At 42.2% G+C, this 11,737-nt stretch overlaps 1 protein-coding gene across 1 annotated transcript in view; it reads right to left on the minus strand.

Annotated features, from left to right (window-relative positions):
- Positions 1 to 1,577: 1,577 nt before the first annotated feature.
- Positions 1,578 to 11,737, minus strand: part of LOC104407272 (melanoma inhibitory activity protein 3-like) — a gene marked incomplete at both ends in the record, with an annotated part of 10,399 nt that continues 239 nt past the window's right edge. The window contains 3 exons of the mRNA XM_010016508.1: positions 1,578 to 1,859; positions 2,782 to 5,731; positions 6,677 to 6,763. Of these exons, the coding sequence (XP_010014810.1) occupies positions 1,578 to 1,859; positions 2,782 to 5,731; positions 6,677 to 6,763 (3,319 nt within the window). The remainder of the gene's footprint in view (positions 1,860 to 2,781; positions 5,732 to 6,676; positions 6,764 to 11,737) is intronic.

An 11,737-nucleotide genomic window follows, 5' to 3' on the forward strand; every position in this document is an offset into this window, starting at 1 on the left:
TCCCCTGAGGAGGCGGCCGCCACCGCCTCCGACCCGCCTCCCACGGGCGGCCCGGCGTTCTCCTCGGCGTCTGCGGGGACAGAGGGACATGCGTTACCTCCCACGTCAGACGTTCGCCAGCGGGGCTCGCTGACAGGGCAGCCTGCTTGTGTCCCGTCCCCCCCCACCCCGCCGTCTCTGAGGCGAGATTTCAAATTACGGTGCTCCAGGGCAGTGAAGAAACAGGCAAAATCCTTAGAAAGGGTGGTTGATGTTCCACAGGCTGCTTTAGGAGAGGTACTGCAGAGGGACACAGATACACTATCGCTTTGCCAAGCCTGCCTCAGAGCACAACAAGCTCCTTCAGCTGCAAATCAGCAACAACAGAAAAGCACACACTGAATTCCTAATCAATAAACCTATGTCTTCTAGTAAGTTTACAGCACCGTCAGTACGGAGCAAGCTTTAAACCATCTTTACTTCTACCCTGATCCACAGCCTGCCTCCTCTCACTGCTACTGTTGCCATCATTTCAAGTTAGCAGGTAAAAACAACCAGCGTGTTGTTACACTGTGGAACAGGAGTTCTACAAACATCCACCTTGTGTCTTCTCAGCACTACTAGCAGTCTACTGACAGGAATTCCTGGCAAACAGCATCCAACAACATGGAAGATGGCCCAAAATACAGTAGGACATCCGACTGCTTAACCATGTAAGTAATCCACCAGCCATTTAAAATTCATTAGGCATCTCTGCATTCAACCTAGAGCTTCCCTCGGAAGCTGATCAAAAGTACTTGGCTATGGGGATGGTACAGTACCTCAGTAGTGTACAAAAGCTAAGGCAGATGTGCCTAAGTTCTTCTATATGCTCAGTAAAGATGGATTTAAGCGTAATCAGAGATGAATGCAGAACAGCAAAGCTGGGTTTAGCACCAAGAATGGAGTCAAAGGTACTTTCATGCCAAAACACAGCTGGGGAAGATGATGGTACTAAGTTCCCTCCCTGGCATTCTCACGAGTTGGCACTGGTCAGCACACTTGCTCCAGAGGGAGAAGGTCCCAGTGAAACAGAGTCAAACATTTCTCTTCCTCCCAAAAACACCTCAGCCAGACATTATTGAACTGATAGAGGGAAGCTACACTCCATCTTTCCTGGAACTACAGCCCAGAGTCACAGGTTAAAATGAGTGAGGAGAGCACATGGTTCTATAGCCTAATGGTTAGACTGTCAGCCCGCCTGCAAGGAGGAGGAAACCTGAGCTGATGGAATGCTTCCAGGGATTTCTGCTCTTTATCCACTACCATCCCGAGATGCAGTCCAGCAGCCTCAGCTCAGAGCTCTGACTATGGCACTTATAGGAGAACTATTCTCATTTCCATAGTGCAAACAGGTAGCAGAAAAACTGCTCTGCTGAGATGAGCGGCAGCACTACAATACTGCCGCTAGAGGACTGTCACGGTTTAGTAGAAGCAAGTAGGATTACAGCAAGGTACGATGAAAACATTAGTGAAAAACCTGAGTATTTGCTCGAAGGCCATTCCACCAGGCTCCTCCCTAAAAGCAGAAGCAAAATAACCCAACTCGAAAAGGTTACCTGCAGTGATATCTTCCCTGGCACTCTGTCCTGAATCATTTGACCCAAAGGACGTATCTTGCAGCAGTGATCCTCCTTCACTATCATTCCCTTCTTGAGTTTCTCTATTATCTGAGAAGTTGGCCTCTTCATGCTCAGGTGGAGTATTAACAGCGCTCTCCTCTTTCTCAGTAAGCAGTTCTGGCCTCTTATCCTCAAGCTGCTGAAATTCCTGATTGCTCTCATCAATGGTATTTGGGTTTCTGATGGAAACTCCATCATATTTAGCCTCTTCTGCACCATCTGCGACAGACAAGGAGACATGAATTTAAGGACTGAGCTAATGTGTATTTCTTACCCACAGCTGTCACCAGTGAAATACTACATTTGACAAGGCTTTCCTGGCACTTTATAAACACTTCAGCTTGTGCATTGCTCCCAGTGTATTCCCAATCAACCTTTAGTAACATCTAATTAAATGTTTATATGGAATTTACACAAGGTATGAAGCACTGACCTTGCAATGAAATACTGCAAAGTGAAATACCATCATCATTCATGACTATCTTAAATTATAAACCTAACATCTACTATTGGAAAAGGAGCCTTGCTAAGAGTATATCTTAGCACCTGCACATTAATTATAAAAACAAGCAAGTTTGCAGCAGACTGTAGAACTGGTTCTTCCCCATCAAAAGACCTGTTTGTTCGGTATTTGTACTTATACACTAAAAAAATTCATGATTATGGGCAAAAATATGATAGGGACACCTGAGATCTGAGGTGCATGGATTTAGTGCCTGAACTTTGCATTAATCATTGAATCTTTCATAATCAGGTGCTAGCTAGTTCAGAGGAAAAAAGACTGCTCTACACCCTCCAGAAAATACAGCACATCAGTATATGTGAATGCCTATTTCCTGAGAGGAGGTACAGATGTGCCCTGAAAGCCTCCTTCTACCCAGATCTATATACTTAAGTTTCACAGAGCCTGGCCCGTAACAGACATGCTGAGCTCAACACTTTCTCTCAGGATTTATCCCTGGGCCACCAATCACAATGCTAGAAACACACACTAAAAATAAGCACATTCCCAGCAGATTCCACCAGGCCTCTTTCAATTCTCCCTTACCCTCTTTTTAGAGCTTCTCTGGGTTACGGAGTGTTGTCTGGGATAGGGTTTTACTTCCCTTTCATCTATTTATTAACCGGTTTAACATCCTACCTTGGACATGCAGCTGATCATCTTCCAGTTCTGGAATAGATGCAAGTGGGACACTCTCACTAGCAGACGAGTATTTACTCCTTAAAGAATATATTAATTCTTGAATATCATCCATCAGTGCGCTCTCCTCATCATACAAATCCATCTCTTTCACCACCTCCTCTTTATTTTCTGCCACTCTGGAATCCAGAACTTTTCCTACAAAATCCATAATGCTTGTTTCCGAAAACTCAAGTATCTGGTCCAGACTTTTTTCTATATCTTCATTATTATGGCTTGCCTTCTGAGCCAGCTCCATCTCTACCTTCATGTCATGAAACATGGCTTCTATCCTCACCACATCCTGGAGCCCGAGGTACTTCTGTAGACGTGTTATGCGCTTTTCATCAAGGAAATCTCTCATTATCGTGAGCTGCTTCACAGACTCACTGAAGTCTGCTACAGTGTCACTGGGGGCTCCTGAGCTGTCGGCAGGGCTGTGGAAAGGCACAGAGTGATGGTGGTCATTTCGTGTATGGTCTGAATTTTGCATCTGTTCTGAGTCTTTCTGTGAAACATCCTCTGGGAGATGATACTTCCTTTGGTTAAAGTCATTGTCATCTTCTATGTCAGGAGATTGGAAATTATGTTCTTCCACAGCTGATGGTTCCTTAGTGTTATAAAACTCATCGTCATCGTTGTCCATGACATGTTCCATCTCATCCAATTTAGCATCTTCACTCACTGGCATGTCAATCTCTCCCTTCCCAGTCTTGCTGGCATCTTGCATGCTGATATGTTTTTTAGCCTCCTTAGAGAATGAGTTCATTTCCTCCCCTGTTTCATAAGTAGGGCTTGTGGTTCCCAAAACAGCTTCACTTGGCACTTGTAATTCAGGATTTGTACTTTTAATATTTAGCTTATTATCCTGTACATTTGCAGCCCTTGCTTGTGACAACCATGCACTTGCAGCATTCTCATCCTGTAATAGCTCTTCCACTACTTCTTTCAGGTCAGGGTCGTCTTCAGCACCTGGCTCTTCAGATGGCAATTCTGATCTTAGTGTTCTTTCTTTAGCTAAATTTGTGCCAAGATTTGTGTCTGAATCTGCGCTCCCAGTACGAGCAGTTCTTTGCTGAGTAAGATTCTCTGTATTAATATTCTGTGGGGTGCTTTTTGATTTTTCTTCAGAGGAACGTTTCTCAATGCTTTCTTCAAGTACTGTCGTCTTGCCAAGGCTTCTTGAAAGCTCTTCTTCCACACCTGCCTCTGAATACTCAGTCTCATTTTCCCATGGCCTAGGTTGCTCAACAGCTCCTCTATGGCTTGAGTCCCCCTCCCCTGCAGGGGTTTCTTTCATGTTTGTCCTTTTCATTTCAGGTTCTTTGTTAAAAGAGGTGGATTTCTGATTTTCGTGATTGGTCTCCTCTGTTTGTTTCAAATCTTCTTCATGTCTTAGAAGTTCTTTCTCCACAGCAGGCACTCCATGCTCCAGTTGCTCTTTCAAGAGGTCAGTATCTCTTAAGTCACTTTGAGATGCATTTTTTACCTCTTCCACTGGTTTAGCTTCGACATCAACAGAAGGCTTGTTCTCAGCTCTTCCTTTCTCCTCTGTTTTCTCCCATAACTTTTTGTGCTTTAAATTGCTTTCCAAGACCTCTTCCAAGTTGTCATCCTCAAGCTTGTCCTCATCTTTCTCTGTTTGAGCAAGTAGCACTCTTCCTGGACTTCTGTTGATATCACCAACAGGTGGTTTTAAAGCATCTTGGTTGCTTTTAACAAACGATTTGGACTCCACATTATCTCCTGGACTAGGCAAAACATGAGGATCAGGCACAGCTGTACTCTTCAGCTCTTCAGTACGTGATTCAGTTCCACCAACCATGAGTTGCTCTTCAAACTGTTCAGTTTTGTTTGGTTTTTCTTTTGAACCCAGGTCACCTGTACCTACAGGTTGCCTTCTATGGAGCTCTTTGGAGAGATCCTCAGGTTGAGTTGTTGCTGGTGCTTCTCTTTTACTAATTAGCATCACCTCATCCTGTTTCTCTTTCGTTTGTTTGGATTCGGACCTGTCCATGATTATGCTGTCCCCTGACTTCTTGCTCTTACTGAAGGCATCCTCATGAATAAATGCATCTGAATCAGGTTCTTCCTCATTGTCTCTTTGGTTATTTAGCTCTGTAGCACCTTTTGCATCTTTATCAGGTACATGATTTTGTGACTCAATGTCATCATTTTCATAATCTTCTAAATCCACCTGGGATGGAATTTCTTCTTCTGCTATAAAAGACAGCAAAGGAATTTCATCAGACTGATCTGCGAAGTCTGGTTCCTCCTGTGCATCATGAGCATTAATGCTCAAATCTTCATTAAAATCATCTTCCAGAGATGTAACAAGGCCAGTCACTTCATCATCTGATACAACAGCATCAGCAGTTGAGCCAAAATTTGTTTTCAAGTTCACAGAGATCTCTCTGTTTAAAAGCATGTAGGCATTGACATCTTCACTCTCTTTGTCAAGTTGACTGGTTTCACCCTGAGGAATACTAATGTTTTTGGTATTTTCACTTTCTAGCCCTTTTAGTTTCCCGTGTAGCATTCCTTTCAAGTGCTCGTGTGCAATTTGATCTCCCTGAGAGTTTTCTTTGTGACTATTGACCCTGGAGTCTCCCCCAGTATTTTCAGTTCCTTCTATAAGAAAACTGTCTACTTCCTCTGTCATGGAGGGAGCTTCTTCGTCTTCTGTGCTTAGCTCAAGATTGTCTGTCTTCAAAGCATCAAAGGACTCTACTGAATCAACCTGATCCATCTCCCCATCCGTTTCAGTTCCTTCAGCTGGTTTTGTCCCTGGATCACTTGATTCAGTTTCCTCTTCATTTGCTATCGTCTCTTGCAATGACTTCAAAAGCTCATCCACGTTGTAATTATCAAAATCATCCCTTCCACCATCAAAGCAAACGAAGTCTGTTTCCTGAAATGAAAAACAATATATAGTCACAAATATTATTTACTTTATTACAGTGAGGAGAGCAAATCCATTTGGTTGGGTAAGAGAGATGCAGCAGCAAAGGAAGTTCTATTCATCATGCAGAATTCACCCCTGGAGTCCTTAACCAAAACGCTCTTTGAAATCAGTGGAAGTTTTGCCCAAGGACTCTTAAAAAAATAAAAAAAAGCTACGGCTTAGCTCCGACAAAGACCTGCCAAGGAACAAACTCGAAAGAGGCAATGGATTTGACTCATCACATATATCCTGAATTAAGAACAAGTCTACTGCCAAGTGCCAGTGAGGAGAAGAAACCAAATATCGTTAAGCTTGTTTGTTAGAGTTTATTTTAGCTGGTTGCTCCTCAAATGCCCAAGTCCTCCAAGCAGGAGCTGCCTCTGAAAATCAAGCAACAGCACAAGCCACTGAACACAATTTTATCAGGGTATGAAGCTGCATCCACAAACTGGCCTTACTCACACAACTCTGGAGTAGTAACTATTAGTGTGTGAAAGCCTTTTATGTGTATAAAGGTTGAAGGACTAGAATCAAAGGGCTAAGTGTATCAGGTTTTGTTTGTTTCTGATAGTACTTTAAACTTCCAAAGTTTGGGTAAAGAAACAACCCTGAATACATCCCAAAAAGCCTACATGCAAGCCAGTTAGCAGCATCTCTAGAGCTCAATCCAAGCAGATTGTGTTAGAAGAAAACCAGAATATTCAAAAAAAGAAAGATCAATGCCCACATTTTGGGCTGATGCTTACACATACATTGCTGCACAAACATCCCATCCCTGGGATCTCTGCACATATGTAGCTGCTTACTAACAAAAGGTAACTATGGATGACATATTCCCATTCTCCTCCTCAGGGATTTTATTAAATGCCAACGAAAGAAACAGGAGGAAGCCAATTAGCAAATAAGACTTACATCTGTTGGTAATTCTAGCTCCTCATTGGAATAATTATGATTTATTTCAAGTAAATCCTTTGGAAAATATCCAAAATCGCTTCCAACCTGCCAGAAAACAAACACAAGCAAACAAAAAGCAGTGAAGAATCTTCCAAAATCATGTGACTATGTTAAAATCCTAATTACAGCCACTAGTAGCAAACACATCAAACTCAACTATTTCTAAATGAAGTTTAACACAGTGAACAGAACAAAAAGATGAGCAATGCTTTGTTTCTGCAAGAGCTTTTATTGAGGTTTTATACTTATATTTCACAACACCCTTGTACGCTGGTAAGTTTTACTGTTCATATCTCTAAAGCCTGCCTTGTAACAGATTATTAGGAGCTGGGAGTGAAGCCCAGGAACTCGGGCTTATGTGCTTTAACTGTTACTGAGCACTCTCACTGGCACCACACATGCCTCAAGTATTTTCACAAGTAGTAAGCAAAGAGGATCTTTGACTGCACATTATAGCCTGAAATATGCACACTTCGTAGCCTAAGAAAAAAATCTTACATTTTCAGGAAAATGCAATATTGTACGTGAGGTAATCCTCTATTTTACAACTTGAGTGGAAAATATATTCCCTATGCAAATGCATTGCTGTTCTTTGGTGACTAATATGCACAAAAATCAGTCACAGATGGCTATTTTCAAGCAAGTCAATGTGCTAAGACAAGGCAAAAGTGGAAGACAAGAATCTATCCTATCACTCACCAGATAAGATCTACATAGTAATGCTCTCATCTGAGTGTTCTGACAAGGGCTGTCAAGAAGCCAATATTGATAGAATGCTATCACTATGCAGATTAGATAATCTAGGCAATTAGAGCCTGGTGAACACATCTAGAGAGGTACAGACTTTCCTAGAAAACCAAAATATCCAGGGAAGGAAATAAAAGGTTGGTCATTTCCTCAGGAATTGCTGATTTTCTTGGAGAGCTTCTTTGGTAAGAGCACTCAGTTGAAAAGCAAATTAAAATCATGTCACAACAATCAGGGATATACAAATGTATGCATTTTTGTACTGCTATGTGAAATAGGTTAACCTGAGCTGAAGTTTTCGGGATGTACAATGGCATAACAAAAAAAATAAGGAGGAAAATTATATCCAGTAAATAATATGTATTAATACGTTTGAGGTTTTGTTATGCAAGCAAAGTAAGTACTGATACATTAAAGGGCTTCCTTTCTTAACTATTTCTCATTCAAATCTTGAGCTATCAACCTTCCATAGCTGGGAAAATAAATAAATCGCCTTCTGGAAAAGAGATGATGTCTGCAGGGTTATTACTGGGAATTGCTGGGAATGGGAAATTAAACAAGACTAGCCAAATCAAAAGCTTGTCCTTGTGGGGTATACTATAGTTTTATTCTACATTGGCCTGTTTCTGTCTACAAACTTCTATTCCAGTTTTAAATGATCTTTACGCAAAAAAAAAAGCCAGAGATTCCAAGTTGTCTCCTTACAGCCTAATCTCTGTGACTACCATTATAATTAGGCACCACAATTTGAAACTCATTTAGTGTAATCCAAGCTGCTGACCATACTAGTCCTCTGCAGTGACCCACTTTGCCATTTGTGTGGTTTATGAGCCATATGGGATCTGCATGCCCAAAATTTCATCTGCTCCTCTCCTTACAAGTCCTCTCTTGTAAGGGAAAAAATGCCTCATTGTGCAAATAAAGGAAACATTCTTCATTCTCTATAGACACGAGAGAGGAAAGGCATTATGAATGCCAAGTAAATAAGGCAGACACAAAGTGCATCCTTCATTTCCACTCTGTTCCCAGCAGGAGTGCTCTGGGTAGATGAACCACAGAGCTGTGGGTACAGCACCCATCCCCACCAGCGCCCACAGGTAAGAGCACATTCACCAACCACCACCAAGAAGCCAGACCCTCACACTACCTACCTCAGTGACAGAAAACAGCTAGCTGGGAAAGAAGACGTTCAAAGGTTTTTAAGCTCACAGCCCACATCCCTAAAGCACAGGCATCACAGGTACCTCAAATTGCAGAACATTGGTGAAAGAAGAGTTGGGTTGATCTACCCTTGCTGAAAGCTGGAGTTGTTAAGAGAACCAGAAACAACTTGAAAAATTCCCTCATCCTCTAGGTCCTCCAGACATATTCTGTCTTCCCATTTTGTCTTAAATTTACCCTTCCTCTCTTCCGTTTTATTACCTCATGTGTAAGATTTGAAAACAAAAACTACCCCAAAAAGCCACGATCTGCAGCCAAGTCCATTTCTTGTAATGCGAGGCCAGACAGAATTTTCTCAAGCTCGAATTAAAGGAAAAAAGTTCAGGCCTTTGCAGAAGATTATTTTATCTTATGGCTGCCACAATTGCTGAAACTTTTTGTTAAAAAGCAGCGGTTTTTACTTGGAATTATCTGAAGTAGTTTTGGAGTTCTGGACCCTGCTAAAGGTGAGGGCAGAGAGCAGGAGAAATGCCTGGGAGGCGAGTCTACGTAACACATCTTGAAGGTGTAAGCAATGCGAGCGGGATGCTGAAGAGAAGACTAATTTTAGAGCAGGACACAGTGCACTGGACAATGAGAGTACCCAATGTTCTTCACCTTTCAATCTGGGGAAAAAAAAAATCAAGTATTTTCCCGGAACTGAAGTATCCATGAAACTCGTAATATAAAATCATTGTTAAATAATGGTCACAGAACATTGAACAAGCATTTATTATATATAAAGCTTTGCTTTATTAATGAGGTTTAGACAGCTCTGCTAAAAACTGCATGCCATATAATGTATAGAATAGATATTGTAGCTGGATTCCAGAGTTTTTTTAACATGCTAAATACTCACTGAGCTCAATGGGAGTTCCACAAGCAATGAAGTGTACAAGACTGGGATCATAAAATACTCAACAATGGCTTGAGAAGGGTGGAGTGAATTAGAAAAGCAAAGGCAAATAAATCCTGCACCCAACTCCTATAGCTTCTTTCAGCCTTGGCAAAAGGCTCCTTTCTCATCAAGATCATCTCCCTTCAGGTCAGAAATTCTACTGTATTTCTCATGGCTCCTCAAAATTGATTTTAGGATCAGAGTCTTTATTTCCAGCTTGTTTGAAATAAGCCCAGGCTGCAGTAGTTGAAATTTCTCATACACACATTCCCCTAGCCTCTGTCCCCATCTGAAGATGAGAGTACCAGTTATTCCTTGATTTCATTCTTTCCATTATGCCCTAATACTTTCCCCTAAAACTTCGGGAAAAGGAAAAAGACGGTAGGACAGATGCATAGGATCAAACAATATGCATGAACACAAAAGTGCTGTGGCAGAAGGTAACATGCCTTCCACTGGAATCTGTTGGATCACAGACCTCACCAGTAACCTGGTTTTAATTAGCCAGCAGCAGCCTCCTCCAGCTCCAAGGCTGCTCACTGCAGGCACACCTGGTCTGCATAAATCAGGCTGCCCAGCTGAATGTAGCATGGGAAATCATGTTGCATGAGAGAGATCCCAGTGCTATCTGCAAGTCAGGGATGGGGTCACACATGCCAGGCCAGGCACTTCTGACCCCGCTACAGCCTTTGCAGGCTGGTTGTTGCAGCATTATGATTAACACAGAAGCAGTCAAACCAGGGAGAAAAGAAATACACTATAGCCATCAACTGAACTGAAACAGTCTGTCATCACTGCCCTAAAAAGAACATAGAAAACAGTGTAACACAATGAAAAACCAACAACAAACAAATGGAGTTTGGCAATCCTGCAACTTCAGCTTTTACTTTTTAAACTCAATACAAACATCCTTTTAACTTAGAGACACACCTAACTGTTACGTGAGCTTCCCTATCAGTGAAGAGTTAAAGTGAATATTAACTCAGCAATTACCTGAAAGCTGCTGTCTGATCTTGCAGCCTGTATTACACCTTGCTACAAGATGCAAAATCAGCCCATGCTGCTACTCCGTGTCTCAAGAACTGGCAGCCCTGGAAACCTGCACTGGCTAATTAACCAGATTATTTATGGTACAGTTCATGTCAGAAGGGAATTACCAGCGTGATACAATTATAAATTCTTCTTTAACCACGTGCTGCAGTTTTCTGCTCTCTCCTGTATCATTATAATTGGATTCAGCTCCTGCTGAGAGCTTGGCTGTCCACACCCAGCCTGAACAGGTTGAAGAAAGTGATACATCCTGCTTTTCCCTAAACCACCAGTTCCACAGTCAACACCCTGGTGTAGCTTTGAGCAGCCCAGTTGTGACCAATTGTCTATCCCCTGTAGAAGCCCAGAGTAAGACAGGAGGTTGACAGAAATGATTCCGATACAAAAAGGTATGTTAAGGAAGCATGAGGAGGGGGCTACAGAGATCAGGTCTAAGCAACCTCCAGACTGTGAGCATTTTCAAGGGAAACCCACAAAAGCTGCTATTTTTCCAGGGAATTTCAGTTCTACTTCTGTCAAGCAAACAAGGTCCTTATCATGAAAGCAGAGGAGTTTTCTATGAAATAACTGCAAGGATGGGGACCCTCCTTTCCCATTAGTAGCACCCTCTCAGATTTCCCAAAGGAGACAAAGACTCAGATAAGGCCACAACTCTGCAAGCTCCTACAACACAGCTGAAAGAGAGACAGCCCTTTTTAAACCCAAATCTTCCTTCATTCTTTTCAGTTTCACTGCTTTTTCCTCGAACTCTGCATGCTGCTTAGATAAAAGGGGGAAGACAGCAGCTGGATATTAGGAAGAGAAGCATGATTAAAACATATACATGGAACAATCTTTAGCAGGATTACAGTGCACAGGATGAGACCACGTCATGGGTAAACGCAAGAGTAGGGAAGCTCAGCTTCCAGGCAGGCTCACGGGCCACCATTTACAGCGCTGCAATGGGAGGTTTTCAGCACAAAGGCAGTTTTCTAACATTTTTAGCACACATTAGCATTGCCCATTTTCCACAGCACTTAATGCTTTAGGTTTGATCAAACCGCATCCCATTTCACATGGACCTCCAGACAAAATGGCATTCATTACGCTATTTAGATATGTTCAAAACCCTAAGCATTTCCCTA

This window comes from Nestor notabilis, unplaced genomic scaffold, assembly GCF_000696875.1.
Source record: "Nestor notabilis isolate BGI_N333 unplaced genomic scaffold, ASM69687v1 scaffold20216, whole genome shotgun sequence".
NCBI classification, from domain to species: Eukaryota; Metazoa; Chordata; class Aves; order Psittaciformes; family Psittacidae; genus Nestor; species Nestor notabilis.